The following is a 25,903-nucleotide window of genomic DNA, read 5'->3' on the forward strand; positions in this document are numbered from 1 at the left end:
GAGTCACATTGGTGCTGATGGGATTTTGCTACGTTACTTGCAATTCAAAAGTATATCATTGGGTATGAATTTTGTTGGCTTGGATTGGAGGAGAGATGGGCTAAAACAATAGCAGAATGCAGAATAAAGTGTAACAGTGACAGTTAAAGTGCAGTGTAGATAAACAACAAAGTGCAAACTCAAAGTGAGATATTGTGAGGTCGAGTCCAATTTGCCATACAAGTAGTTCTAAGCTTTTGGTCCTACACCCTGTAAGACACGAGCCATCAACTGCTTTTCTAATGCTCACTTGGTCTGACCAGAACACAGCAATGACGTCGACATATATTTACGCAAGCTCCTTACAAGCTAGGATTGTCCTTCCTGATGGATTTGCCCAAAACCTCAGTGCAAGTTGACCAGGCGTTTGCCCACCCACCTGAGGTATGCCGCTCATTCTAACCCCGAGCGGTAAAAGGTTGTCAGTTCTTCAAGTGAACCTCGTATCCCAGAGCAGGCTTGACTGAATTTTCTAAGTCACAGCACACAGAAAGCTGACAAATTCAGTGGTGTTGCATATGCGTGGAGCAAAAAAATGACAACGGAGTAGTTTGATCAAACTTTCTTACTGACACAGTGTATCCCCGGTTCACGCTGGGCAACTTGCAGTGTGGGAGCACCAAAATGGGCCTGCCAAGACGAAAGACATGCACACTCACAAGCCTGTGCAAATAGAGTGCGCCTTCTGTACATGGGAGGCCCAACTGGCTGTGTACGGACTTGCTACGTTCTCGCAGTCGAGCCAGTACTATTCAGGTGGGTCAGGCAGCATCTACGGAGGAAAATGCACACTTGACGTTTTGGGTCAAGACTCGTCGTCTAGATTGAAAGACAGGGCCAGGTAAGATAAGATCTTATACTGTGTGCACAAGATAAGAGGGCCAGAGGAAAGATGAGGCCCGTGTAAGCGAAGGGGTGAAGGCATCAGCCAGATGTGGGAGAAGTGTGGGAATAGTGTCTGAAGTTGGGAAGTGATCGGTGGAAATAACTAAGAGCTAAAGATGATGGAATTTGATAGGAGAGGAGGAGGGAGCATGGAGTAAAGGGAGAGAGGAAGGAAAGCCTGATAGATAACAGAGGGAGGAGATGGGCAGATGGGATAGATGGAGCAAGAGAAGAGCCAGTTGCTGGATTCAAAGATTCAAAGTACATTTATTATTAAAGTACGTGTGCAGTATACAGTCCTGAAATGTGTCTTCCCCACAGACAGCTACAAAGCAAAGAAGGACCCTGGATCCAACCTGTTCAAAGAAAAACATCAAACTCAAACTCCCCCCCCCCCCCCACCCCTGTGGGCAAAAATAAATCGCACAAATGGCAATAAAAAACCGAATGTGAATATAAAACACAAAATCAAAGGGCATTTTTCAGTAATGTTCAACTCAGTGTTCAGCTGAGTCTGGGCATATCAGGAGCTGCGGAAGAGATTATTGCCCTCTCTCCCCTGCATCTCGATCCGCATATCACCTGTCACCCCTTCCTTCCGCTTTTTTAATATTGGCCATCTTGTTATTCTTCAATTGAGATGAAGTCTCTTGACCTGAAACGTCACTGTCCATTTCTGCCAGGGATTCTGCCTGAGCTGATGGGATTCCCCCAGCGTTTTGTGTGTTGTTCCAGATTCCAGTATCGGCAGTCTCTGGTGCCTTCAGTGTTTATGTCCTCGGACAGAATCTTGTATGGGTGAACTCCATTTTATAACTGCTCAGTTACAGAGATTCACCCTTAAGGAATTCACAAAATACCACCCAAAATTGAATAAAATGTCCTTTCTTTATTTTTATTTGGAAAAAAAGTAAATTAAAAAAATATTTTTCAACTTGATTTTTTGCCAATCGTACAAGTCTTGCATTAATTAAAAATGGCAGTATGGCCATTTACTGGGAATACCACCCTCCTGTAATGTGGGAGTCACCTGTAATCCACATCCAGTAGTGAGATGCGTCATCAATTCCTGATGTTCTCACTCTCCCAGCCTCTTCTACTTGTGGCTGACAGTGATAATATCCGTCTTCGCAGGTCCTGACTTGCCGCCAGCTAGGAGCATAGTGCTGTTCATTCCAGTGGGTCTGGGCCAAGTGCAACTTGGCTGGTAAACTGTTGTTTCTGGGAATTATGTTTGTTTCAAAGGAACAGATAGAACTTGGTCAGCTTCTCCAGGGATGATAGCTGGTCGAGATTCTCCCACTTGGCTGATGTCTAATGGATCAGAGAGAGAGAGAGAGAGAGAGAGAGAGAGAGAGGAGGAAGTTCTATGTGGTCTGAGGTTTTCCATGCCCAGTTGTACAGCTGAAAGGATCTATGTAATCTTGGTATGTTTGGCTGTGAAGATATTACTGATACAGCCTCTTACGGAAGTTTGCTGATGACCTAATTCCTTCTAAGAATCTTTTGGAGTAAATACCGTGAACTTTTTTTTTGTCCTGCTCCACAGACTGGATTCTGGTTCAGTGAGGCCAACCCGTGTATTTCCTAATAACTCTCGCTGGTCTTATGAATACGTTTGCAGTTGAAGAATATCAGGAGAGCCAAAAAGGATTGTGACTGAGGTGACATAGTGCACGAATCTCCAGAAAAAGGGGATAAACGCATATGCAGTGAGGCCCTCATCCTGATGGCCTCCATTAGTGTAGCTTCATGGGACTGTGTCTAGAGTCTGGCTGTATTAGTGTAAAGTGTCACCACTTGTTGAGGTTCTGTTTGTCCCGTTTATGAAATTTGGCCATGCTCCGTTGTCCGGAGATTCCATTCAGCTGGACCATATTGTATCACCTGTCCTTCTTTGAAGTAACTGCTGAAAATAATTCAGTTCTACAAAAGTCCAGATGAAATGTTCTGGAGGCTCTTTGGAGAAAGAAGAAGATCCTGTCAGGTGTTAGTGAGCAGACCACCACTTAACAGAATTCCTTATCATTTGATCTCTAACGTGGTCAGTGCGATCTTGCCTGACTGGTGGTGAGAAGAGCACTTTATGTACTTTTGGATCCTCAGTCCCACCTTGAGGTGGGTGTAGTTCCGATAGGACTGCCATCCACCTCTTTGTGCAGTGTGTTTGCTAAGAAGGTCTGGAAAAGGATTTGTCAAGGTTCAATGCAATCAGACATGGCTTCGTGGGCTATACTGTGCTGAGGCAAATATTGACTGCCATTGGAAGATGATCATCTTGGTAAAAAGCGCGCTTTAGACTCTCTGAAATCTGTTGCTCTTCCAGCACAGGGAGCTGGTAGTTGGTACATTCCAACGTATAGGAGTACACGTTGAGATGCTCAATGAATTCTGTGCAGTCCTCGCAAAACTTCTACGGTCCTCCTGCAACTGGACGTTCAGCTTCAGTCCTGGTTCCGACCTTTCCGAAGATCAGTAAGAACAAAACATCGAAGTTATGATCAAAAATTTGTCATACGTTAACATTATTTGGAATTGGGTATGGTGTTTTGGTCAGGATGCGATATATAAGAAGAAACACCATTCAACAGTTACAGAGAATTATATAAAAAAGTTAAAGAAGAAAGTACAGTAATGGAATAAAATGTGCATAAATACCAGTATATGTTTACAATATAAACAGCATTATAAGATATGGTTTAAAACATTTACAGTTTAGTGCAATGACTAAGGAAATAGAGGGGAGTGGGGTGGGACAAACTAAAATGGTTGATCAGATTAAGTACCTGGGAAGGAAACTCGTAAGGGGGTGTAAAGTAGTGTGAAAAGTAGTGTGCCACTTGGAAGATGTGTGCATCTGTCGCAGTGTTCTAAACAAAGTGGAACTGCTTGCTGTGGTTTGAAGTTCCTTCCTTTATCCTTGCCTGAGTAAGAGCTCTTGAATTATCTGAGATTTATCATTGAGCGTTTTATGTATAAGGAGGCGATTCTGTTTACAGGACTTTATTTATGTATAGTTTTTCAAAAATTCTATTATATTTCTTTACTTTCCTGCAAATATCTGCAAGAAAATGAATGTCAAGGTAGTAAGTATGTAGTAGTTTGATAATAAATTTACTTTTACTTAGACTTTGAGGTCGAATGGTGCTGGTGCATGAGTTTTGCAGAGCTCATAAATACCCGGCTGTAGGGCAGATGAAGCCCAGATGAGATTGTTTGCATTGTTTGGACCTTCTGCAGGAAGATGTCAAAAACTGGCAGCTGATTTCAATGAAGCTAACCCACTGTTTGTCGTTGTGTGTCTCCCTGTGCAGTGAATGCCACATAATTAATTCAGGCAAATCTGTCTTCCTTTGTTCTATCTGCTGCCCTTTGTATGGCGCAGCTAACATGCAGCTAATTAATTCCACGGCAGCAGTTGCCTTTTACAGTCGAATACAAGAACAGAACAGCCTCATGTTGCTGAGCAGTGGGAATTACGTTTGTCTAAATCCCGCTCTTAATTTCTGGCAGGGAAATCACGCTTTCTCGTGACTTTTTCTTCCATGTTTATTTTCTCCTCTCTTGCTCTCCTGCAGGGTGTGCTGCTGCCTATTGGGGAGGTTTACTGTGTAGGATTTACCCAGGGCCTGCATTCATGTGGCTATTGAGGGCTGTTTGATGGCTCTGGGCCTGTACTTGCTGGAGTTTAGGAGAATGAGGGGAGATCTCATTGAAAGCTATGGAATGGTGAAAGGCCTAGATAGAGTGGATGTGAAGAGGATGTTTCCCATGGTGGGAGAATCTAGGACCAGAGGGCACAACTTCAGAATGGAAGGATATCCCTTTAGCACCGAAGTAAGGAGGGACTTCTTCAGCCAGCAGGAGGGGAGTTTATGGAATTCAGTGCCCCAGATAGCTGAGGAGGCCAAGTCATTGGGTAAATTTAAAGTGGAAGTTGATAAGTTTTTGATTAATAGGGGTGTCAAAGGATACAAGTAGAAGGCAGGAGAATGTGCTGAATGACTTAGTTCTGCTCTTTTGTCTCATGGTCTTATGATCATGTTGTGTAAACCCAAGCTGAGTTTAGCCCTGAATCTGACGTCAGCGACCTTTTTCCTATTAATACCTTGCAATTTGCTACCTATGAAAGGTCTCAGCCCAAAACGTCAAGGTTTATTCTTCTCCATAGATGTTGCCTGACCTGCTGAATTTCTCCAGTACTCTGTGTGTATGTTGCTCAAGTTTTCCATCATCTGCCGAGTCTCTTGTGCTTGTAACCTGTAACAGGCTCCATATCGATTTTTGAGCATGTCTCATCTCCAAACGAGAATGGGATAAATGGGGACACATTTGCAAAGTTTTCAAAAAAAAAGAAGAGGGTAGGTACTGTTTGGAATTGAATGTTCCTTTCATGATAGATTGATTTTGTTTTGTGTATCTTTGTATGATATTTGTAGTCAGAGGTATTGAATACTTGCTAAGAGCAGGTATGGATGCTATGGCCTTTTGGTGGGCCCTTCTCCCTGCCTGGTGTGGTGTGGAGCATTGCATTATGAACAGTGAGAAATGGAGCTGAAAACTCCAGTTTTTAACTCAAAGACATTCAACAGCTATACAATACAACTTGTAGTGCATTACCTTGCATGTTCCTTAAGTTCTTATAGTGAAATGAGAACAATAAATGCCCCGGTGATAGAGCTAATTAATGTAATCCTGTATCCCAATTCTGTGAGGAATTGGCATTCGAAGGATGATACAGTCCATCATTGACATGTTCGGTCTGTTTTGTTTTTAAATTCTTTATCTCTCTCAATTCCCGCTTTTACACCTGATCAGTAAGTATCTGAGTTCGCGCTGGCAGCTAATTCTGAAGCTTAAATTATTCCCACCTTGACTTCAAATTCTCTCTTTCTCTGCCCTCCAGCATCTTTTGATCTTCGTTAGGTTGTTTATCCATCTTGGATTTGTCTTCCATTTTCTGGGGAACAAAGGAATACATGTAGCTTATTAACTAAGTGAGGTTCCCCTGACCCCCACTTGTTTCTTGTCTGTTTGGTGTCCGGTGTGAGTGCTGGGATGTGGGTTTGGGAGGTAGAACATTGTGCCGTGATGCCACATTTCAGGCTCCTCACTATTGGGTGCCAACAGATGGGTTTCATTTCTAATGCAGCTATTGCTTCTACAAACAAGCCTGGTTATTGACTGCCCTTTGTGCTGATGGGTGGATCATGCAAAGGTTAGGGGTAAAAGGGTGGGAAATTACTTTCATTCATGACCTCATAGGCTTAAGAGGGTACTTCTGAAATAAGGCTTCTGGTGTCTTGCTCAGAAACCTCATGCACAATAAATTCCCAGAATTAGCAGTGTGATGATTTTAGTCGAAGGTGAAATATCAGCTGGGTCACTGGTGAGATCATTGCTGTTGGGTATAAGGGAGGAGGAGAGAGAAAATGAGCAGTCACTCTGTCAAGCCATTGGGTCTGAGGTGAAAATCCAGGAACCAATGACATCTTTTCTCTTTTTGTTTAAACAGGAGAAAAAGAAAAAGTTTGAAAAAGAAAGTGAGAAGTTCTACTCTCTGCTTGACCGCCATCTTAGCCTCTCCTCAAAGAAGAAGGAATCCCATCTCCAAGAGGTAAACACTCATGTGACTTTCTCCACTCAGCTACAGCAAGCCACTTCTCATTTTCTTTTGTCTGTCTGAGCAAGTGAAATATTAATGAGAATTAGGCCAGTCGGTCCTTCCATCATGAGTGATTTATTTTCCCTCTCAACCTCATTCTGCTGCCTTCTCCCCGTAACCTTTGACACACTGATTAATAAAGAACCTATCAATCTCTGCTTTAAATATACCCAACGACGTGGCCTCCTCAGCCGTCTGTGGCAAAAAAAGAGCTTCTCACAGGAAGAGGAAAATGCTTATCAGATTATTGGAAACACCGTTTTGTTCTTGTGTTGCTTGGATCTCATTTTGGGAAGGAAGTATAGACTTGTCGAATCATTAAGGCACAGAAAGAAGCCCGTTGGCTGTTGTGCCTCTATTGGCCCTTTTATCTTATCAGACTCTTTATTACCAATTCCTTGCCCCTAACATTGCGAAGTATTTACTCAGGAAGGCCCTGATTAATTCTGTTTCCTGCAATAGTGAATTCAAAATCAGAAGAGAAAGAATTTGTTTAAAACTTCCTCCCCTCTCCTTTGTATCACGTGATGAGTAGAGAGGGTTTGTGTGAACCTATAGATAAGGTGTGATTGGATTCTCTCAAGACTGTTTATTCCTATGGGGAGAAGGCAGGATAAAAGAAATCAGTTATGATCAATGGCAGGGGAGACTCCATGGGCCAACTGGCTTAATTCTACTCTTACATCTTATTGTGCTATGCTCCCTACAGGAGAACTTTTCAAAGTTAAAACACATAAAGTTGGGGTAATATACAGACACGTATTGAGAATTGATCATTGTACAGAAAGTGGAGTGGGAATAGATGGACTTTTCACAGCCTGTGACTAATAGGGTTCCACAGTGATCTGTGCTTGGGGCCCTAGCTATTCATAATTCAACAGGAGGGACAATATGTTTCCAGGTTTGCTTATCATACAAAATTAAATAGGGTTTTGAGTGGGGAGAAGGACCTAATGAAGTTTACTGCAGTGACTATGTGGGAAAGAACATGACAGTATGATATTAAAATGTAGAACTAACTTTTAATAACGCATCCTTTGCTCCTGTCAGATTTATAAACCCACTCTCCGCTCTATGTTGACAAATACAGTACTGTGCACCCTAGCTATAGACATGTGCCCAAGACTTGGTGGAGCACTGTGTTATGCTTGCTGCACGTGCAGGTACTATTGACAATTCTGTGCATTTTTCTTACCGTCTTTGATCTGACAGCTGTTCTGTTTTTAAATCCAGGCTGATAATCAGGTTGACAAGGAGAGGCAGAACTTCTATGAAGCATCTTTAGAGTACGTTTACAAAATTCAGGAGGTTCATGAGAGAAAAAAGTTCGAGGTGGTGGAGCCAGTAAGTAATACCTGGGATCTAAAAGCTGTGACAGAAAGGAGGTTTGACTCTGGTCATTAGTAATTAAACATGTCATAGAAGAGCATCTGGCTCCTGTGTTCACTCAAAGTGAAGTTATTATCAAAGTTTGTAAGTGTCACCATGTACTAACTTGAGATTCATTTTCCCTCAGCTGATCAATTGAAGTAAATACTGCTTTTCTCTCCCTACAGGTGCTGGCATTTCTACATAGTCTGCTCACTTTCCAACATTTGACCTTTGAACTGACTCAGGATTTCTTGCCTTATAAACAACAGCTTCAGCTAAGTCTGCAACATGTGAGTTTAAATTTATTGTCATTCAACCATAAGCATATATACCACTAAACAAAACATGTTCCTCTGGAGGCCAAGGTGCAATACACAGTACATATTATCACACACGGCACATGTAGTTATGATAGCATTTACAGTCACAACAGCTACTGAGTGGTGTGGACTGAAGATGTGACAGGTTGCATAAAGTATGATGTGCATGAAAATGGATCTAGTGCTTTTCCGGTGTATGAGACGAATAAATTCTTCTCAGGCTTCCAGACAGGTATATTTATCGATTTTAACTGACATTTTGATGACAAACTCTGCCATCTTCATCAGGGGTGATGCCTGGGCATGCCCATTCTGGTGGGATTTATACTCCATTGTCTGTCCCTCCTGATTGGCTAGTCCTCATCCAATCAGGTTTCCTCTGTCCCACCTTGCTTACAATTGAATTCCAGTTCTTACTTGGAGCAAGACCTTTGTTCCCCACTGAAGCCTATCATCAGTGGGATAGATTCCCTGACTTACTGTCTCACGAAGCATTTAACGTCCGTGCTGTCTCCTTTTGTTGAGGACTGTGAGCATCACATTACGGATGTGGCTGACTTCATAAAAATGATATCCAACATCCAGCTGATCCTAGAGGACAAAACGGTCAGTTTTGATGTGGTGTCCTTGTTCACAAAAGCTCCCATTAAGAACAACTTGGTGCTCCTGTGGTCAAAATTTGATAAGGGTTCCATTGACCTCTTTGAACACACTCTTACATTGATGTACTTACCCTACGAGGGGAACTACTATGATCAAACAAACGGAGGGGCCGTGGGATTGCCCTTGTCAAATGGCTATTGCTAATTTCTACATGGAGGTCTTTGAGGAGGGGGCTCTGAGTTCATCACCCTTGCGCCCCAGATACTTCTTCAGATACGTTGATGACACCTTCGTAGTGCGGCCTCATGGGCTCCAGGCGCTCCAACGGTTCCACGACCATCTGAACAGTTTATACCCAAATATTCAATTTACGATGGAGATGGAGAAGAACGGTTGCCTCCCATTCCTGGACATTCTAATACAACAGAAACTAGACAGTAGCCTCAGACAAGGTGTCTGTTGGAAACCCAGTCACATGGACTTGTACCTCAAGAATAACAGCCACCATCACACCTCCCAACATAGTGTGGTTCTTTCTACTTTGATTAACCGTGTGAAAACTATTTCAGACCCGGAGAGTCTCCCCGAGGAAATAAAATGATTATGCACAACGTTCCTACAGAATGGCTACGAGCCCTTAAAAGGGCTGACAGAAAAATCAGGAAACCTAACAAGGAGAAGGAGCCCATCGCTACTGCCCGTCATCTCTGTTTTTCACGGTTTCTGGAAGGATCACCAGGGTTCTGAAGTAATACTGGATTAATACCATCCATCAACCCAAATCAGCTCAAATCACAGCTTCTGTGGGTCAAAGATGACCTGGGTCTCAGGACAGCTGGCATTTACATGATTCCCTGTGAATGCGGAGCAGCGTATATCAGCCAGTCGGGATGCACGGTGGAAACCTGAATCAAGGAGCACGGGAGGAGTATCTGTTTGGGCTACCCAGAGAAATCGGCGCTAGCAGAATATTGCACTCGCAATGGCTGTAAGACTGACCTCGGCACAAAACTGCCAAGGACTTGGGGAAAACAGTTTTAACAAAGATGCAGCTCTTGCTCTGAGTAGGAACTGAATTTGATTGTAAACAAAGTGGGACAGGGGAAATTTGATTGGATGAGGACTAACCAGTCGGGGGGGGGGGATAGAAGTTGGGGGGGTATAAATAGCACTGGACTAGGTATGCACAGGCATCATCCTTGATGAAGCTGGCAGAGTTTGTCATCAAAATGCCGGTTAAAATCAATGTTTGTACCCATCTGGAAGCCTGAGAAGAATTTATTTTGAAATGCATGTTTATGTAAGACAGTATAACATTACTGACACTACTATAATAAAACAAGCAGTTGTAAGCATATGTGAAAATAAAAGATGAAAAGTGACCAGTGCAGGATGAGAGTGTGTCTGTGTGCTGGGGAATGGGGTGCGGGGTGACACGGGGCACATGTGTGCTGGGTGACAGCAGGGTGTTATCAGGTCTAACAGCCTGGGGGAAGAAGCTGTTACCCAGTCTGACACTGCTCGTTCTTAAGCTGTGTTACCTTCTGCCTGACGGCAGGAGGTCAGATGATTGTAGGATGGATGGGACGGGTCTTTGACAGTGCTGGAGGAACTGCATATGCAGTGCTTCTGATATATATCCTGAATCAGGCGGTAGGGTGTCGGTGGTGGGGGGGGGGGGGGGGGAAGAGAGACCCTGATGATGCTTTCAGCATTCCTCACTTCCCTCACTTCTGCTGTGCTACATCTATAATCAAAAAGGAATAGACTTCTTGAGCTTCTGTCTAAGCAACACTGGCATCCACTGAGCTGTTGTTTCTTCTGTTCATGGTTCCATGGCATTTGTGAATTTTGTGAAGTCAATTCTTCTTTGCACTTCCAATTTAGGAGAGGAATTTCACCAGAAGAAATGGTTTGTTGTATGTACATGATCATAGAACAGGATATCTCAAGCTTCAAAGTAAATTCATTATCAAAGTGCATACAGTATACGTCACCATATACAACCCTGAAATTCATTTTCTTGCCGGCATACTCAACAAACTCACAGAACAATAACCATAACAAAATCAGTGAAAGACTGCTCCAACTTGGGCGTTCAGTCAGAGTGCTGAAGCAAGCAAGCTGTGCAAATAGAAAAACAAATAAATAAATAAGCTATAAATATCGAGATAAAGAGTCCTTGAAAGTGAGTCCATAGGTTGTGGGAAAATTTCAATGATGGGGCTAAGTGAAGTTATCCCTTCTGGTTCAAGAGCCTGATGTTTGAGAGGTAGTATCTGTTCCTGAACCTGGTGGTGTGGGTCCTGAGGCTCTTGTCCCTTCTTCCTGATGGCAGCAGTGAGACAAGAGCATCACCTGGGTGGTGGGGGATCCCTGATGATGGATGCTGCTTTCCTGCGATAGTGCTTCATGCAGGTGTGCTCAGTGGGGGGAGTGCTTTACCCACGATGGACTGGGCTGTATCCACTACTTTTTGTAGGATTTTCTGTTTATGTTTCCATACTAGGACATAAAACAACCAGTTAATATACTCTCCACTACACATCTCAAGCCCATTGCTTGAGGCAACCCTTTGGGAAAACAGTCCCGTTCACCCCCGTACCTTGCAACATCTTCTATATTCTGGTATGTTTTTATTTTACTTGTGTACGCACCATTCAATTAGCCAGTGCTTTCAAATCTTGTGTCTCAGAAATAAAGTTTTTTCCCCATAATTCCTTCTGGTTCCTTTGTCACTTCCATCTGGTTATAGATCTTTAGGAAACTTCTTTTCATTTAGTATTGAAACCCTAAATAACTTTAAATGCCTCTTCTCTTCTGTAAGTTGGTATGTCTAAGCACTTCTCTCTGTCCCTGAATCCATTCGTTAGCCTGCTCTGAAGTGTTGGGGTCAACCAAACAGAGATGAAGATAACTCTACAACAGAGAGCAGACTGGTGTTTTTTAAGTTTAGTAGAGCTTCCTGGCATTGTGCACTGTTTGTTTTTCAAGACTAGGGATCCTAGAATCTTCATTAAAAGTTTAGTTAAACTGTCGTATCACCTTCATAGATTTGACCCTCTTTTGGCTCTTACTTAAAAATTGCATCTGCAACTTCCTTTGCCGGGTTCAATTGAGTCAGTAAAGTATTAATTAATCTCAGGTGAACTGACACACTGTTGGTTTTCAAGATGCCATGTTCTTTTCTCACTGCTACCTTCAGGTAGAAGGTACAAGAGTCTCAGGATTGAACTCTTGATTAACTGCACTCACCTGCCCACCTATTCAGATCCCCACAACCAATGATCTCACTTTAAGAACGCGTTATCTTGTTATTTCATCTTCTTGTTATTTATTAATGTTTGCATTTGTACAGTTTGTTTTCTTCTGCATTCTAATTGATTTTCCCATAGTTACTATTCTGTAGGCTTGCTGAGTGTGCCCGCAGGAAAATGAATCTCAGGGTTGTATAGAGTGACATTATGTACTTTGATAATAACATTTATTTTGTACTTTGCCCATTACCAGCTACATCCCCAAGATACAGGAAAGATCGACTCATGGTATCGATCCTGTCCCTATAGTTTTCTTGCTGCCTTCCTCCTCTTCCGGTCCCTCGCACTTCATTGTGTGTGTTTGGTCTCCACCCTGCCCCTCCCCAACACCTGTCAGCAGGTGGCTTATGCAGGAGGAACAGTGATGCTGAGCACTAGCTGAGATGTTGAAAGATGAAGCTAGTGAAAAAATAGTGTGTAGGTTGTAGTATCAGTTCAGAGTGGTGGAATTGGAAGTTGCCCATGCTAGTTCAGGAGCCTGGTGAGAGTACGATTACCGGTGTTCCTGAACCTAGTGGTGTGGGACCTAAGGCTCCTGTGCCTCCTGCCCAACGGCAGCAGTGAGAAAAGAGCACCTTTGAAATGAGCCGATTCTCTTCCTTTTGCCCTTTTGTGAAGTTCAGCTTTCACATCTGCACAGCATTAGTGGGGAATCTATGTTTACAAAGGAGTTAGTTGTCAGAGCAGTATCGTTATCTTTCATTATCCTGATCCAGATGGAGTACTGTTCTCCGTTATTTTTAGTGTCTTCTGATATTTGTTAACACTTCTATTTCTGTCTATTCTGATCCTTTCCTTTGAATGCCTCAACCATTGGAATACTAAGCATTCCAATCCTTTAAGTCTCTCACCACCACTAAGTCATGTTCCCACTGTCGTTGGCAACTGCAACTCACAATTTTCAATCAGATTTATGCACTGGGTGGTGGGGTGGAAATACGTCTCTACCAAAGGTATAAGGCGCTCCTTCCGTCTGCTAGCCTGCAGGTCACCCTTGGGTAAACTGTGGCACCTGATCAGCCTCCCCCCACCCCCGATCAAGGATTATTTTTCAATAGAGTTGCTGGAAGAGAAGATGATAGCAAACTCCCACAAGGAGCAACGTGAAGTTGACAGGATAGATCAACAATGGCTTCGACGGCCATGATAAGCATCTTCTTTGAAGTCATACGCCAGTGTAATCTTCTGTCTTCAGGTTGGATTCAGTTCATATTGCTGTGAGGCTGTTGTTGCAGTGGGGTTTGTACTTGGAGGTTTCAAAGTCAAAGCTAAGTAGATTTATTATCAATGTATATATTGCTACATACTGCCTTGAGAATAATTTTTTTGCAGGCATTTATGGGAAAATAAAGAAATCCAATAGAATTTATGGAAAGCTGTACGTAAGCAAAGGCTGGCAAGCAGCCAGTGTGCAAACGAGAACAGATTATGCATGCATTCACACATCAATCAGTCTGAGGACATTCATTGCAGAGTTAGAACATAGAACACAGAAACATAGAAAACCTACAGCACAATACAGGCCCTTCGGCCCACAAAGTTGTGCCGAACATGTCCCTACCTTAGAAATTACTAGGCTTACCCATAGCCCTCTATTTTACTAAGCTCCATGTACCTATCTAAATGTCTCTAGGTACATTTGCCCTGAACATTTGCCACGTTTCTTCTGTACTTTTCCCTGAGAAAATCTGTTTCCAATTTAAGCTTCCAATTTCCTGCCTGATAGCCTCATAATTCCCCTTACTCCAATTAAACACTTTTCTAACTTGTCTGTTCCTATCTCTCTCCAGTGCTATGGTAAAGGAGATAGAATTACGATCACTATCTCCAAAATTCTCTCCCACTGAGAGACCGGACACCTGACCGGGTTAATTTCCCAACACCAGATCAAGTACAGCCTCTCCTCTTGCAGGCTTATCTACAGATTGTATCAAGAAACTTTACTGAACATGGAGTTCTTGAAAATGAGTTAATTCTCGTTGAACATAGGTACCCACTGAAATCAATCCCCTTGATTCTTTGTTTCACTCATGTATAAAGACACTGAGTGTCAGTCATTTCTAATTAAATTGAATACTGATTTCTGTGTAAATTGCATTATTCACTGCCAGTTTTGAACAGGTGTTTCACCACTTTCACCATTTTTGTAATGGTGGGTCACTCAGACAGTAACCCAGTAATGGTGGGATATCAGGATCTGCGTTACAGTACCTTCACCAGATAGGCTGCAAGATGGTCAGTAAAAGACCTTGTCAGGGAGAGTAATGGATGGGTAATGAATGCTCTACTTGCCAGCAATGCTTGGACCCCAAAATATGAACTTAGGAGTTGGTAATTTTTGATTATTTCAGGAACTTGACCTGTTTAGAAGAATTCCAATGAGTGGCCAGGATCAATAATTTTATATAGGAGAGAGTGAGTTCTTGAAATGCTGAGACACTGACTGTTCCTCTCCATAGATGCTACCTGACCTGCTGAGTTCCTCCAGCATTGCGTGCGTGCTTGTGTGTGTTGCTCAAATTTCCAGCATCTGCAGAATGTCTTGTGTTTCTGAACTGGCACTGTGTGTTTTCCCAGACGAGGAATCACTTTATGGGCACTCGAGAAGAGATGGAGGACCTGATGAAAAGAATGAGAGAGGCTCCACAGACCTGCAAGTTACCGGGACAGCCTACCATCGAAGGCTACCTCTTCTTTCAGGAGAAACGTAAGGATCAGTTCTCTTTCTCTGTATTTATCATCATCTTAGTCATTCTGGTACTCCCTGGATTAATATTCAGCCACCTGTAACTGAGAGGCAGTAGAAATCCATTTGAACAGATTTTCGAGGCATTTTTATTTATTTGATATGGCCATAAGATTTAGGAGCAGAAGTAGGCCATTCGGCCCATCGTCTGGTGGAGAGGGCAGCATTGTAGTGACATTTTGTTAATTAAATCAGTTGGTATAGAACACAAAACATGGAAGAGTGCAGCACAGAATGGGTCCTTCAGCCCATGATACTGTGCTGACTTACATCAAGCTACCTTGTGATCAACCTAACCCTTCCCTCTGACACTGCCCGTAATCCTCCAATTGTCCTACATGTACACTCAGGGGTCCCTTTGTCAGGTGCATCTGCACACCTGCTTGTTAATGCGACTATTGAACCAGCCAATCTTGTGGCAGCAACTCAATGCATAAGAGCATGCAGGCATGGTCAAGAGCTTCACCTGGTGTTCAGAATGGGGAAGGAATGTGACTGGGCCCATGGCCTGATTGTTGGTGCCAGCTGGTGGACTGGGTATCTAAGAATCCTGGGATTTTGACACACAACAGTCTCTAGAGTGGGATTACTGATTTTTCTATATGCCATGGACCCCTACCATTAACCGAGGGGTCTGTGGAATGCAGGTTGGTCATCCCTGCTAGCGAGTGGTGCAATAGACAACAAAAAAATCCACTGAGTGGCAGTTCTGTGGGCAAAAACACCTTGTTAAGCAGAGAGGTGAGAGGAAAATGGCCAGACTGGTTCAGTCTGACATGAAGACAACTATAAATAAAATAACCACACGTCACAACAGTGGTGTGCATAAGAGCATCTCTGAACACACAACACATCGAACCTTGAAGTGGACGGGCTACAGCAGCAGAAAACCACATTGGGTTTCACTCCTGTACCTAATAAAGCGGCCACTGAGTGCATCTTCAGTTACTTTCACAAGCAAGAGAAAATCTGCAGATGCTGGAAATCCAAGCAACACACACAAAATGCTGGAGGAACTCAGCAGGCCAGGCAGCATCCGTGGAAAAGAGTACTGTCGAAGTTTCGGGCCGAGACCCTTCGGCAGGACTGGAGAAAAACTGCCGAGGAGTAGATTTGAAAGGTGGGGGAGGGGAGAGGGAAACACCAGGCGACAGGTGAAACCTGGACAGGGAGGGATGAAGCAAAGAGCCGGGAACTTGATTGGTGAAAGAGACAGACAGTCATGGAAGAAAGAAAAAAGGGGGATGGGGGAGGAGGGGAGGAGCACCGGAGGGAGGTGATGGGCAGGTAATGTGGGCGGGGGGAGGTTGTGGGGGCATTACTGGAAGTTTGAGAAATCGATGTTCAGGCCATCAGATTCGAGGCTACCCAGACAGATTATAAGGTGTTGTTCCTCCAACCTGAGTGTGGCCTCATCACGACTGTGAAGGAGGCCATGGTCGGACATATTGGAATAACAATGGGAAGTGGAATTAAAATGGGTGGCCTCTGGGAGATCCCACTTGTTCTGGTGGATGGAGCGTAGATGCTTAGTGAAGCTGTCTCCCAATCTACATTGTGTTTCAGTGATATACAGGAGGCCACACCGGGAGCACCGGACACAGCAGATGGCCCCAACAGGCTCACAGTGAAGTGTCGCCTCTCCTGTCTGGGGCCCTGAATGGTGGTGAGGGAGGCAGGTGTAGCACTTGTTCCGCTTGCAAGGATAAGTGCCAGGAGGGAGATCGGTGGGGAGGGGCGAGTAGATGAGGCAGTCTCATAGGGAGTGATCCCTGCAGAAAGTGGAGGTGACGGAGGGAAAGATGTGTTTGGTGGTGGGATCCAGTGGGAGGTGGCAGAAGTTTTGGAGAACTATGTGCTGGATACGGAGGCTGCTGGGAGTGGTAGGTGAGGACAAGAGGTAGTAGCATGGTGAGGGGATGGGGTAAGAGCAGATGTATGTGAAATGGAAGAGATGTGGTTGAGGGCAGCGTTGATGGTGGATGAAGGGAAGACCTTTTTGAAAAAGGAGGACATCTCCTTTGTTCTAAAATGAAAAGCCTCATCCTGAGAGCAGATGGGGTGGAGGTATTGAGAGAAAGGGATGGCGTTTTTACAAGTATCAGGGTGGGACGAGGTATAGAAAAAGTAGCTGTTGGTTTATAATCGGTGGATAAGCTGTCTCCATAGCTAGAGACAGTGAGATCGAGAAAGGGAGTGGACCAGATGGATTTGAGGGCAGGGTGAAATTCCTCCAGCATTTTGTGAGAGTTGCTTTTCAGTTACTCTGCTACTTTTAAAATGTGCATGAAAAATGTGTGACAACGTTGATGTGGGGAGTGTGCCCGGATTTCCACCGCACTACTGTCGGGCAACAGGAGCGTTAAATGGGCGCAGGGGAATTGCGAAGAGTTAATCAGGACAGCGTGAAGGGCAGTTGTACCCCCATTATGGCAAATAGGTTGAGAATGGACAAGTTAATAAGGTACATGTCAAGAGCATGTACAAATGTAAGGTACAAATTTATTCCTGCATCAGTTAGTGACACCTTGTGTCTTAACAACAGAACTGCAGTTTGGTATTGCTCTGTTTAACTTTGTTCCATGTGGGTTCCAGCTGTAACTGCACGCATTCGGCAGTTTGCCCCGTTTGCCCCATGACCTTGTGCACATTTTACCTACCCACTGGATATTATCACTCAGTTTACAACCTCCATAGTTATTCTGGATCCATTTAACCCTTTCAACGACCTGGCCAAGTCATATTTAAAGTGGAGGTTGATAGGTTCTTGGTTAGTAAGGGTTGCAAAGGTTATGGGGAGAAGGCAGGAGATGAAGGCAGCATGATTGAATACAGAGTGCACTTGATGGTCTGAATGTCCTAATTATACTTCTATGCCTTGTGGTTTTATTTGTTGTCTACACTGATGGCTTTAGGTAATACCTCACTGCTGTGTAGAGATATTTTCCCGAATGCTCACGGGGCATCTCCCTGCATTTGGGGTTTTACGTAGAATATAGATCTGTGCAGCACAATGCAGGCCTTTCAGCAAATGGTGCTGTGAGAACCTCAGAGGGAACATAAATAATCTACAGCACATTACAGGCCCTTCGGCCCACAATGCTGGGCTGACCATGTAACCTACTCTAGGAGCTGCTTAAAATTTCCCTGCTGCGTAGCCCTCTATCTTTCTGAGCTCCATGTACCTGGTCGGAGTGTGGAACGAGATGCCGGTGCAAGTGGTGAGTATGAATTCAATTTCAACGTTTAAGAGGAGTTTGGATAAGTACAGGGATGGGAAAGGTATGGAGATTATGGTCCAGGTGCATGTCGATGGGACTAGGGTTAGCATTGATTAGGTGGGCAGAAGGGCCTATTCTATACTGTAGTGCTGTTTGACCTTATGCCTTGAAGCTTTGGAGAGGTTTACCAGGATGTTGCCTAGATTAAAGGACGTGTCTATAATGAAAGTTTGGATAACTTGGGTTGCTTTATCTGGAATGACAGAGGCTGAGGTGAGAGCTAATAGAATTTTATAAGATTATGAGAGGCATGGATAGAGAAGACAGACAGAATCTTTTCCCCAGGGTTGAAATGTCTAATACCAGAGGGCATGCATTTAAGCTGAGGGTAAATTTCAAAGGAGATGTGAGGGGAAAGTTTTTTTTACACAGGGAGTGGTGGGGTTACTTGGAGTTGTGCTAGATGCCGACGCATTAGGAACTTTTAAGAGATGTTTAATTAGGCACATGAATGTGAGGAAAATGGAAGGAGATGGACATTGGGAAGGCATAGGGGATTAGTTTTGTTTGCTCATTTGATTACTAATTTAATTGGTTCTACTCAATATTGTGGGCTGAAGGGCCTGTTCCTGTGCTGTACTGTTCGATGTTCTATATGTCAGGGCAGAATCAGTTGAAGCCTGTAAGGCCTTTCAACTGGGCCTCATTCACTAGCCCTCTGCTTGGTATGTAGAGGGAGGGCAAATGAAAATCCTGTTCAACAAATGTGTTTCTTTGACTCTGCAGGGGCTCTCGGATTTTCCTGGGTGAAATACTATTGCAAGTACGTGAAAGATACCAAAACCCTAACCATGATATCCTGTGATCCAAAGCCTGGGATTAAGCAAGTAAGTATCTTGTAGACAAAAAGGCCGGGATTACTGGCATTGATCTCCAATGGGAATGTGGTTAAGTGTGAGAGTTGCTCTGCATCAGAGAAGTGAAACAGTTTGAGTCCAGCCAGTTCGTAGAGAATGAGTGTTGGAAATTCTTGTCAAAGTCATCTCATGTGTCCCTTGTTCAGAAGACTGGCTCGCTTTTGAGAAGATTGTTGGTGTGCCCTGTGTATTTCCAGCATTGGGAATTTTCCTCACTGTTATGGCAGGGAGTGCTGATGTTGGTGGCTCACTTTGTCAAACACCTGGGCGTGTCAGTGGTCTAATAGGATATTGTAGAAATCAAGTTCAAGTTTAATTATCATTCAACTAGAATATAGGCAAACGAAACAGCATTCCTCCGGAGCCAAGATGCAAAGCACATTACAAACATTACACTGCACATTGCACATAGAACAAGTAGTATGAATGGTTATGATTTCAGAAAAAAATACAGTTAAAAAGAGAAAAAGATAATTAGCAAGTTGTCCAGGCCAAACTTGTTCTTCCACCAAGTGACCACTGGAGGGCAGCACTGAGCAAACACCAATATTAATGCAACCATTTTTAATTTTGACTGAGTTACATATTGTACACATAGAACTTTGATTTTTTTTTATTCTGAAGCTTTTTGATCCAATTTTCCTGAGACTGTCTGCAGTTGAAGGAACAGGTGGTGGAACAGATGGTGGTTGCCTTTCCTTGTGCTGCTTTGCTGGCTTGTCCAAGCTGCAAGTGCTCCCACTATCTGCTCTCTCTTGTCTCGATATATGCTGTTGTCGAATGCCTTCTGTTCCTTATTACTCTTCAATGCAGATTCTATCTGATGGAGAGTTTGGGCAGGCAAATGGCAAATGTAGAGAATAAGGGTAAAGACTGGAACCAGAAGATGTGCACAATTTGCAGAATGCTACAAAGTACAGATTAGGTTTTAAAGATTAAAGCTCAGTTTTACTTGTCACATGCTCACAGAAATGTGTCGTGAGCATCAATGACCAACACAGTCCGATGATTGTGTTGGGGGCAGCCTGCAAGTGCTGCCATGCTTTTGGCACCAGTATTGCATGCCGACAGCTCACTAATCCTAGCCTGTACAGTATGTCTTTGAAATGTGGGAAGAAACTGGATAGTCTAGAGCAGGGGTCAGCAACCTTTACCACTGAAAGAGCCACTTGGACCCGTTTCCCACAGAAAAGAAAACACTGGGAGCCGCAAAACCCGTTTGACATTTAAAATGAAATAACACTGCATACAACGTTTTTTTTGCCTTTATGCTATGTATAAACAAACTATAATGTGTTGCATTTATGAAATTGATGAACTCCTGCAGAGAAAACGAAATTACATTTCTGCATGCAACAAAAACATTTTGAACTCCGAAAAAAAGACGTTGGGTTGAAAGTTACTTTTAAGTAAAATATTCAATGTCTATTTGAGTCCTTCTTGTATTTATGAAAAACGCCGAACTTAAATTTTCCGCCAGCAGCAAACCAAAAATAAAGTCAGCCAGCTGTCATCCTGAAAAATAAAAGGACTATTTCACTGAACAATGAAAAAATATGAATATAAGTAAAATAATAGGCAATTAAAATATTTATCATACTTGGTTAATGGGATTTCTGCTCCTGGACCTCAGCGCACAGCGTCTGCACATCAGGGCTGTATGATGTCACCTTCATCTTTACACAGGATTGCAAGCTGTCATCTGTGAGGTTTTCAATATCACTCCATTTGTGATTCTGAGCAAGAACGGCCTTCTGACGGGCAACATCTTCAAGGTCTGCTGTCAAGCGTCTAAACTTGGACACCCATATGTCTTTGTCGGCTATGTCGGCCAGTTCCATCTCAAGATCAGGTTGACTCACACCTGCCAATGCAGTCGTATTCAGTAGGGAAGGATCGATGCTTAAGGGAGTGACCGGGAAGGATAATGTGTTTTTTTCCTCTCTGAACTCACAGAAGCGTTTCCCAAACGATGTTTGCATTGCGATGATTGCAGAATGTAAATACTCCGAAATTATCATGTCGTGACCTTGTTTGAACTCTCTCAAATTGGGGAAGTGAGACAAAGTGCCTTTCTGTAAATCTCTGGCAAGCACTGTCAACTTGCGCTCGAATGCCAAAACATCCTCCAACATGTGCAGGGCTGTACGTCCTTTCCCCTGAAGAGCTGTGTTCAGCGTGTTCAGGTGCGCTGTCATGTCTACCATGAAGTGTAGCTTTTCCAGCCACTCTGGCTGTTCCAGCTCAGGAAAGGTGAGCCCTTTGCTGCCCAGGAAAGTTTTCACTTCTTCCAGACACGCGACAAAGCGTTTCAGCACCTTCCGTCTGGACAGCCAGCGATAAAAACACGTTGTAGCGGTGTCAGTAAACTGCAGTCAAAGATAGCTTTATTCGAACTAAACAGCCTTGCTTTTAAGCCTCCCTCAACCCAGCCCCCATGGACGCAGATGCTGCAAAAGACGCGTACTCACAAACCCCCGTAGGCTATCTCCCTTAGCCGGAATGCTGGCTAATTGTGAGCCGTTTCGGATGTGGCAGGAAATGTGTCACTACACTTAGGTTGTACAAGATCACCATAATTACATTTCAAAAGCTAACAAACTAACATAAAATACATTTTAATTAAATACTGACCAATTATTTCCCAAAGCCACAGGGAGCCGCAGCACAGAGGTGAAAGAGCCACAAATGGCTCGGGAGCCGCAGGTTGCCGACCCCCGGTCTAGAGGAAACCCATGTGCTCCCCCCATCACCCCTTCCGCCCAATCCCCCTTCCCCTTCCCTCTTCCCTCCTCCCTTCCCTTTCCCCCCTTCCCCTTCTCCCCTCCCCTTCATCCCCCTTCTCCCCCCTCTTCTCCCCCTCTCTCTGTCTCATATTAAGTAAATGGGTGTTTCCTTGTTTTTGTAATCAACCCTAATCTGCAGCTCCAGGAAGACCATTATTCAGAGCTGCTTTTTAAATTCAATCTACAATCCACATTCAGATCTGAAGATTGGCTGTTGCTGAAATTAATATTTGCTTAACTCCTTAAATCCAGAATATCCCCTAACAAATGTAACATTAGTGTAAAAGTGGGTGGTTGATGGTCAGTGTAGGTTTGATGGGCTGAAGGGTCTGTACCATGCTGTACTCTATTCCTCTGACTCAAGCACCCTTTAAAGACTCTGATTTATTGTCTCCACCACCCTTGCAGGCAATGAGTTTCAGAGCACTACTGTTCTATGTATTTAAAACAAATTCTCCACATTGTATCTCCAGTCCTTGAACCATTTGCAATGGGGTGCAGGAAAATCAATCAGTGCTCTTTGTAGACTGGAACCCAAACCATGGGATATGATGAATCTCTGGCCTGCCCCATTGCAGGGTGGAGGTTTAGAGACTGGGAAATACCCAAAGGGTTTTCACTTAATTCCCAGCATCAAGATAATTTTCAGAGATGGGCAAGGCACTCTATTTGCCAACATTTGAGGAAAAACTGAGACTAAAGGATTTGGTTGAGGTCCCACTGTTGTCTGTAAGGTGATTTTAGGTTCTCCCCGTGACCATGTGTGTTTCTTCCTACTTTTAAAATCGCATGCGGGTTAGCAGGTTAATTGGTTACATGAGTGTAATTGGGCTGTGTGAGTTCATTGGGCCAGAAGGGCTTGTTACAGTACCGTATCTTTAAATAAATAAAATTGAGTGAATGGACAGGTTGAAAAATTGTTTAGGATGACATTAGAGACAGAAGGATACAGTGGGAAGGTGAATGGGGGTTATTCGGACCAAACTCTTTCACAGTATGGAGAGCTGGTTATTGAAATGGTTAACACGAGGAAATCTGCAGATGCTGGAAATTCAAACAACGCACACAAGATGCTGGTGGAACACAGCAGGCCAGGCAGCATCCTGATGAAGGGTCTCAGCCCGAAACGTCAACAGTGCTTCTCCTTATAGATGCTGCCTGGTCTGCTGTGTTCTACTAGCATTTTGTGTGTGTTGTTTGAAATGGTTAATTTGGGGGGAGTGGTGACTACTGTGCAAACCACAGCTTTCATTCTGGAATTGCATTCGTAGTAAAGCTAAAATTCCAGCTTGTCAAGTCCAATTTGTCGGTGGACAAATGGGAGATTTTGCTTTATAATTGGGATGTACAAACTCATTTTGCACTATGGCAGACAATTTCAGTTGTGTAACTAATGAGAGGCATGTGTCTGTGAGAATTGTGATCATAATGATATTTATATAGAGTTTCAGAATAGCAGTGTGTGGGAAGCATTTGAATCAAGACCTTTTTAAGTTTCCTTTTAGCCTGCAGAATCAGAGTCAGCTTTAATTTCAATGGCATATGTCGTGAAATTTATTACTATGTAGCAGCCGTGTGTTGCAATACATGTTAAAATCCCTAAATTATGGTAAATATGTTTATATATATTTTGTGTGTGTGTGTGTGTGTGTGTGCGTGCGCGCGCGCGTGCATTTATTTATATATTTAAAAGGTCAAATTAAATAAGCGGTGCTAAAAGAGACAAAGAAGGTCGTGAGGTAGTGTTCATGGGTTCAGTGTCTATTCTGAAATCAGATGGCAGAGGGGAAGAAGCTGTTCCTGAATCGTTGAGTGTGTGCCTTCAGGCTTCGGTACCTCCTCCCTGATGAGAGAAGGGCATAGGGGTCCTTAATGCTGGATGTCACCTTTTGTTTGGAGCCCACGTCATGGTGTACTCTACTGATGGAGACAGATAGAAAGACATTGGGTTCCTCACACTGTAACTTAAACTCATTTGTCATGTGTACGTCGAAGCATACGCGGTGAAACGCATCGTTTGCCTCAACAACCAACACAGTCTACGGATGTGCTGGGGGCAGCCTGCGAGTGTCCTGATGCTTCTGTCGGCTATATAACATGCCCACAACTTAACCCATACGTCTTTGGAAAGTGGGGGAGGATACCGGAGCACCAGGAGGAGATCTGTGCGGTCATGCAGAGAATATTCAAACTCCTTACAGACGGCGGTGGAATTGAGGCCGGGGCATTGATGCTGTAGCAGTAATATACTAACCCCTCTGCCACAGAGCTGCCCCACAACTTCACAACAACTTTGATGCAACCCTTCGAGCAGTTGCTCACCAATAGCCATTATCATTCAATGGGTGGTTATAAACGTGAAGCTGGTTGATGCTTCGATGCCCTTAGAAATGGCCACTAAACCACTCAGTTCAAGGACAATCGTTCGTTTGTTTGTTCGTTTCTTGGTTAGGCGCCATATCGCATGACATAGGTGTTCATGGTCTATCCATAACCACGACTGCTCTTACCAATCTCTCCGTGGAAGCGGTTTGCCAGTGCCTTCTGCCGGGCAGTGTCTTTACGTGACGGGTGACCCCAGCCATTATCAATACTCTTCAGAGATTGTCTGCCTGGAGTCAGTAGCCCGATAACCAGGACTTGTGATGTGCACCATATGCTCATATGATCATCACCACCTGCCCCCATGGCTTCACGTGACCCTGATCGGGGGCTCAGCAGGTGCTACACCTTGCCCAGGGGTGACCTGCAGGCTAGTGGAGGGAAGGAGCACCTTTGCTGTCAATGCAATGCTCCTCAGACAGGATGAAGAGATCATTACTCCCCAACGCCATTCGGCTCTACAATTCAACCACCAGGGGCAAAACATGTTAAAGTGCCAGGGTTAGGACTGAGCTTAAGTTACCACTCAATGCACTTTAGTAAACTATTTAAGAACTTTTTAAAAGCTATTTATTAATGCTTTTTGGGAGGGTGATTTTAGATGCATATCATATTTATACTGAGTTAAATACTGTATGTAATTAGTTTTGCTACAATAAGTGTATGGGACACTGGAAAAATGTTGAATTTCCCCTTGGGGATGAATAAAGTATCCATCTATCTATCTATCTTACGCTTCCTTTGGTAGAGACCCATCTCCACTCCGCCACCCATCAAGGGAAATATATATCCATAATCAAAGTACATTTATTATAAAAGTCTGTATATGTTACCATATTCTATCCTGAGATTCAATCCCTTGTGGACATTTACAGGAAAATGGAGATACAATAGAATTTATGAGAAACAAAGGCTGACAAACGGTCCATAACCCATCAAAGAATTCAAAGTATTTGGTGAGAATTGTACAAAATGATTATCTTTCAGACGCTGTTCTGAGCAATTGAACATACTAATGCATGAATTGAGAGCTGAAGTAGGCCCCTTGAGCCTGCTTCACTATTTAATATTCATAAGGTCATAGTTGATCTGCTTGTAACCTCACCTCTGCATTCCCATCTGGCAATGATGAGTCACACCTTTGCTGGCTAAGTCCCTTAAAAATCCTCAGACTTGCCGCTTCCACCAGCTTTTGAGAAAAAGAGCCCCGGGCCTTGTGGTGAACTATGTGCCTGTCGGGACACGCCCCCTGCTGACTGCTCCTGTGGCTCCTCCCACAGGCCCCTGTATAAAGGAGACCTGCGGCCTGACGCTCGGCCTCAGTCTCCAAGACCTTGTATGATAGACACTCACTCCTGGTTCCTTCTTCCGGTCAATAAAAGCCGATATCTCGCCTACGTCTCAGTGTGAGTTATTGATGGTGCATCAGGCCTCTGAGAGAAAACTTCACCTCAGCTTTCAGCTGGTGATCTCCATTGTCTGACATTCTCCCAAAGAAGCAACCTTTCCACATCGACCCTTCCAAGACCCCTCAGCCATTTGTATTCCAGTCAAATTCACTCTCAGTCTCTTAATCTTCAGCAAGCCTAGGCTGTCCAACTTCTCAGAAGATAGGAGGCCCACTCCATATATTGAGTAAGTCTGATTTGCT

General features: G+C 43.7%; 2 protein-coding genes across 3 annotated transcripts in view; one reads left to right on the forward strand and one right to left on the reverse strand.

Moving 5' to 3' along the window:
* Nucleotides 1–25,903, forward strand: part of ophn1 (oligophrenin 1) — a 231,309-nt gene that overhangs the window by 104,643 nt on the left and 100,763 nt on the right. The window contains exons 5-9 of the mRNA XM_059976800.1: nt 6,440–6,541; nt 7,823–7,933; nt 8,146–8,250; nt 14,778–14,907; nt 18,954–19,054. Of these exons, the coding sequence (XP_059832783.1) occupies nt 6,440–6,541; nt 7,823–7,933; nt 8,146–8,250; nt 14,778–14,907; nt 18,954–19,054 (549 nt within the window). The remainder of the gene's footprint in view (nt 1–6,439; nt 6,542–7,822; nt 7,934–8,145; nt 8,251–14,777; nt 14,908–18,953; nt 19,055–25,903) is intronic.
* Nucleotides 1,808–25,903, reverse strand: LOC132397962 (general transcription factor II-I repeat domain-containing protein 2-like). 2 transcript variants are annotated; one of them, XR_009513494.1, is made up of 3 exons: nt 25,358–25,903; nt 5,796–5,884; nt 1,808–3,385 (listed from the first exon to the last, which is right to left on the reverse strand). XR_009513494.1 is itself a non-coding variant. In XM_059976806.1 (2 exons), the coding sequence occupies exons 1-2, from the start codon at nt 25,369–25,371 to the stop codon at nt 20,689–20,691; spliced, it is 735 nt and encodes a 244-aa protein (XP_059832789.1). In that variant the 5' UTR covers nt 25,372–25,903; the 3' UTR covers nt 19,766–20,688. The 2 variants fall into 2 exon arrangements, 1 of the variants encoding a protein (XP_059832789.1); XM_059976806.1 differs by lacking the exons at nt 1,808–3,385; nt 5,796–5,884 and adding an exon at nt 19,766–21,409.

Source organism: Hypanus sabinus, chromosome 8, assembly GCF_030144855.1.
Source record: "Hypanus sabinus isolate sHypSab1 chromosome 8, sHypSab1.hap1, whole genome shotgun sequence".
In the NCBI taxonomy this organism is placed as follows: domain Eukaryota; kingdom Metazoa; phylum Chordata; class Chondrichthyes; order Myliobatiformes; family Dasyatidae; genus Hypanus; species Hypanus sabinus.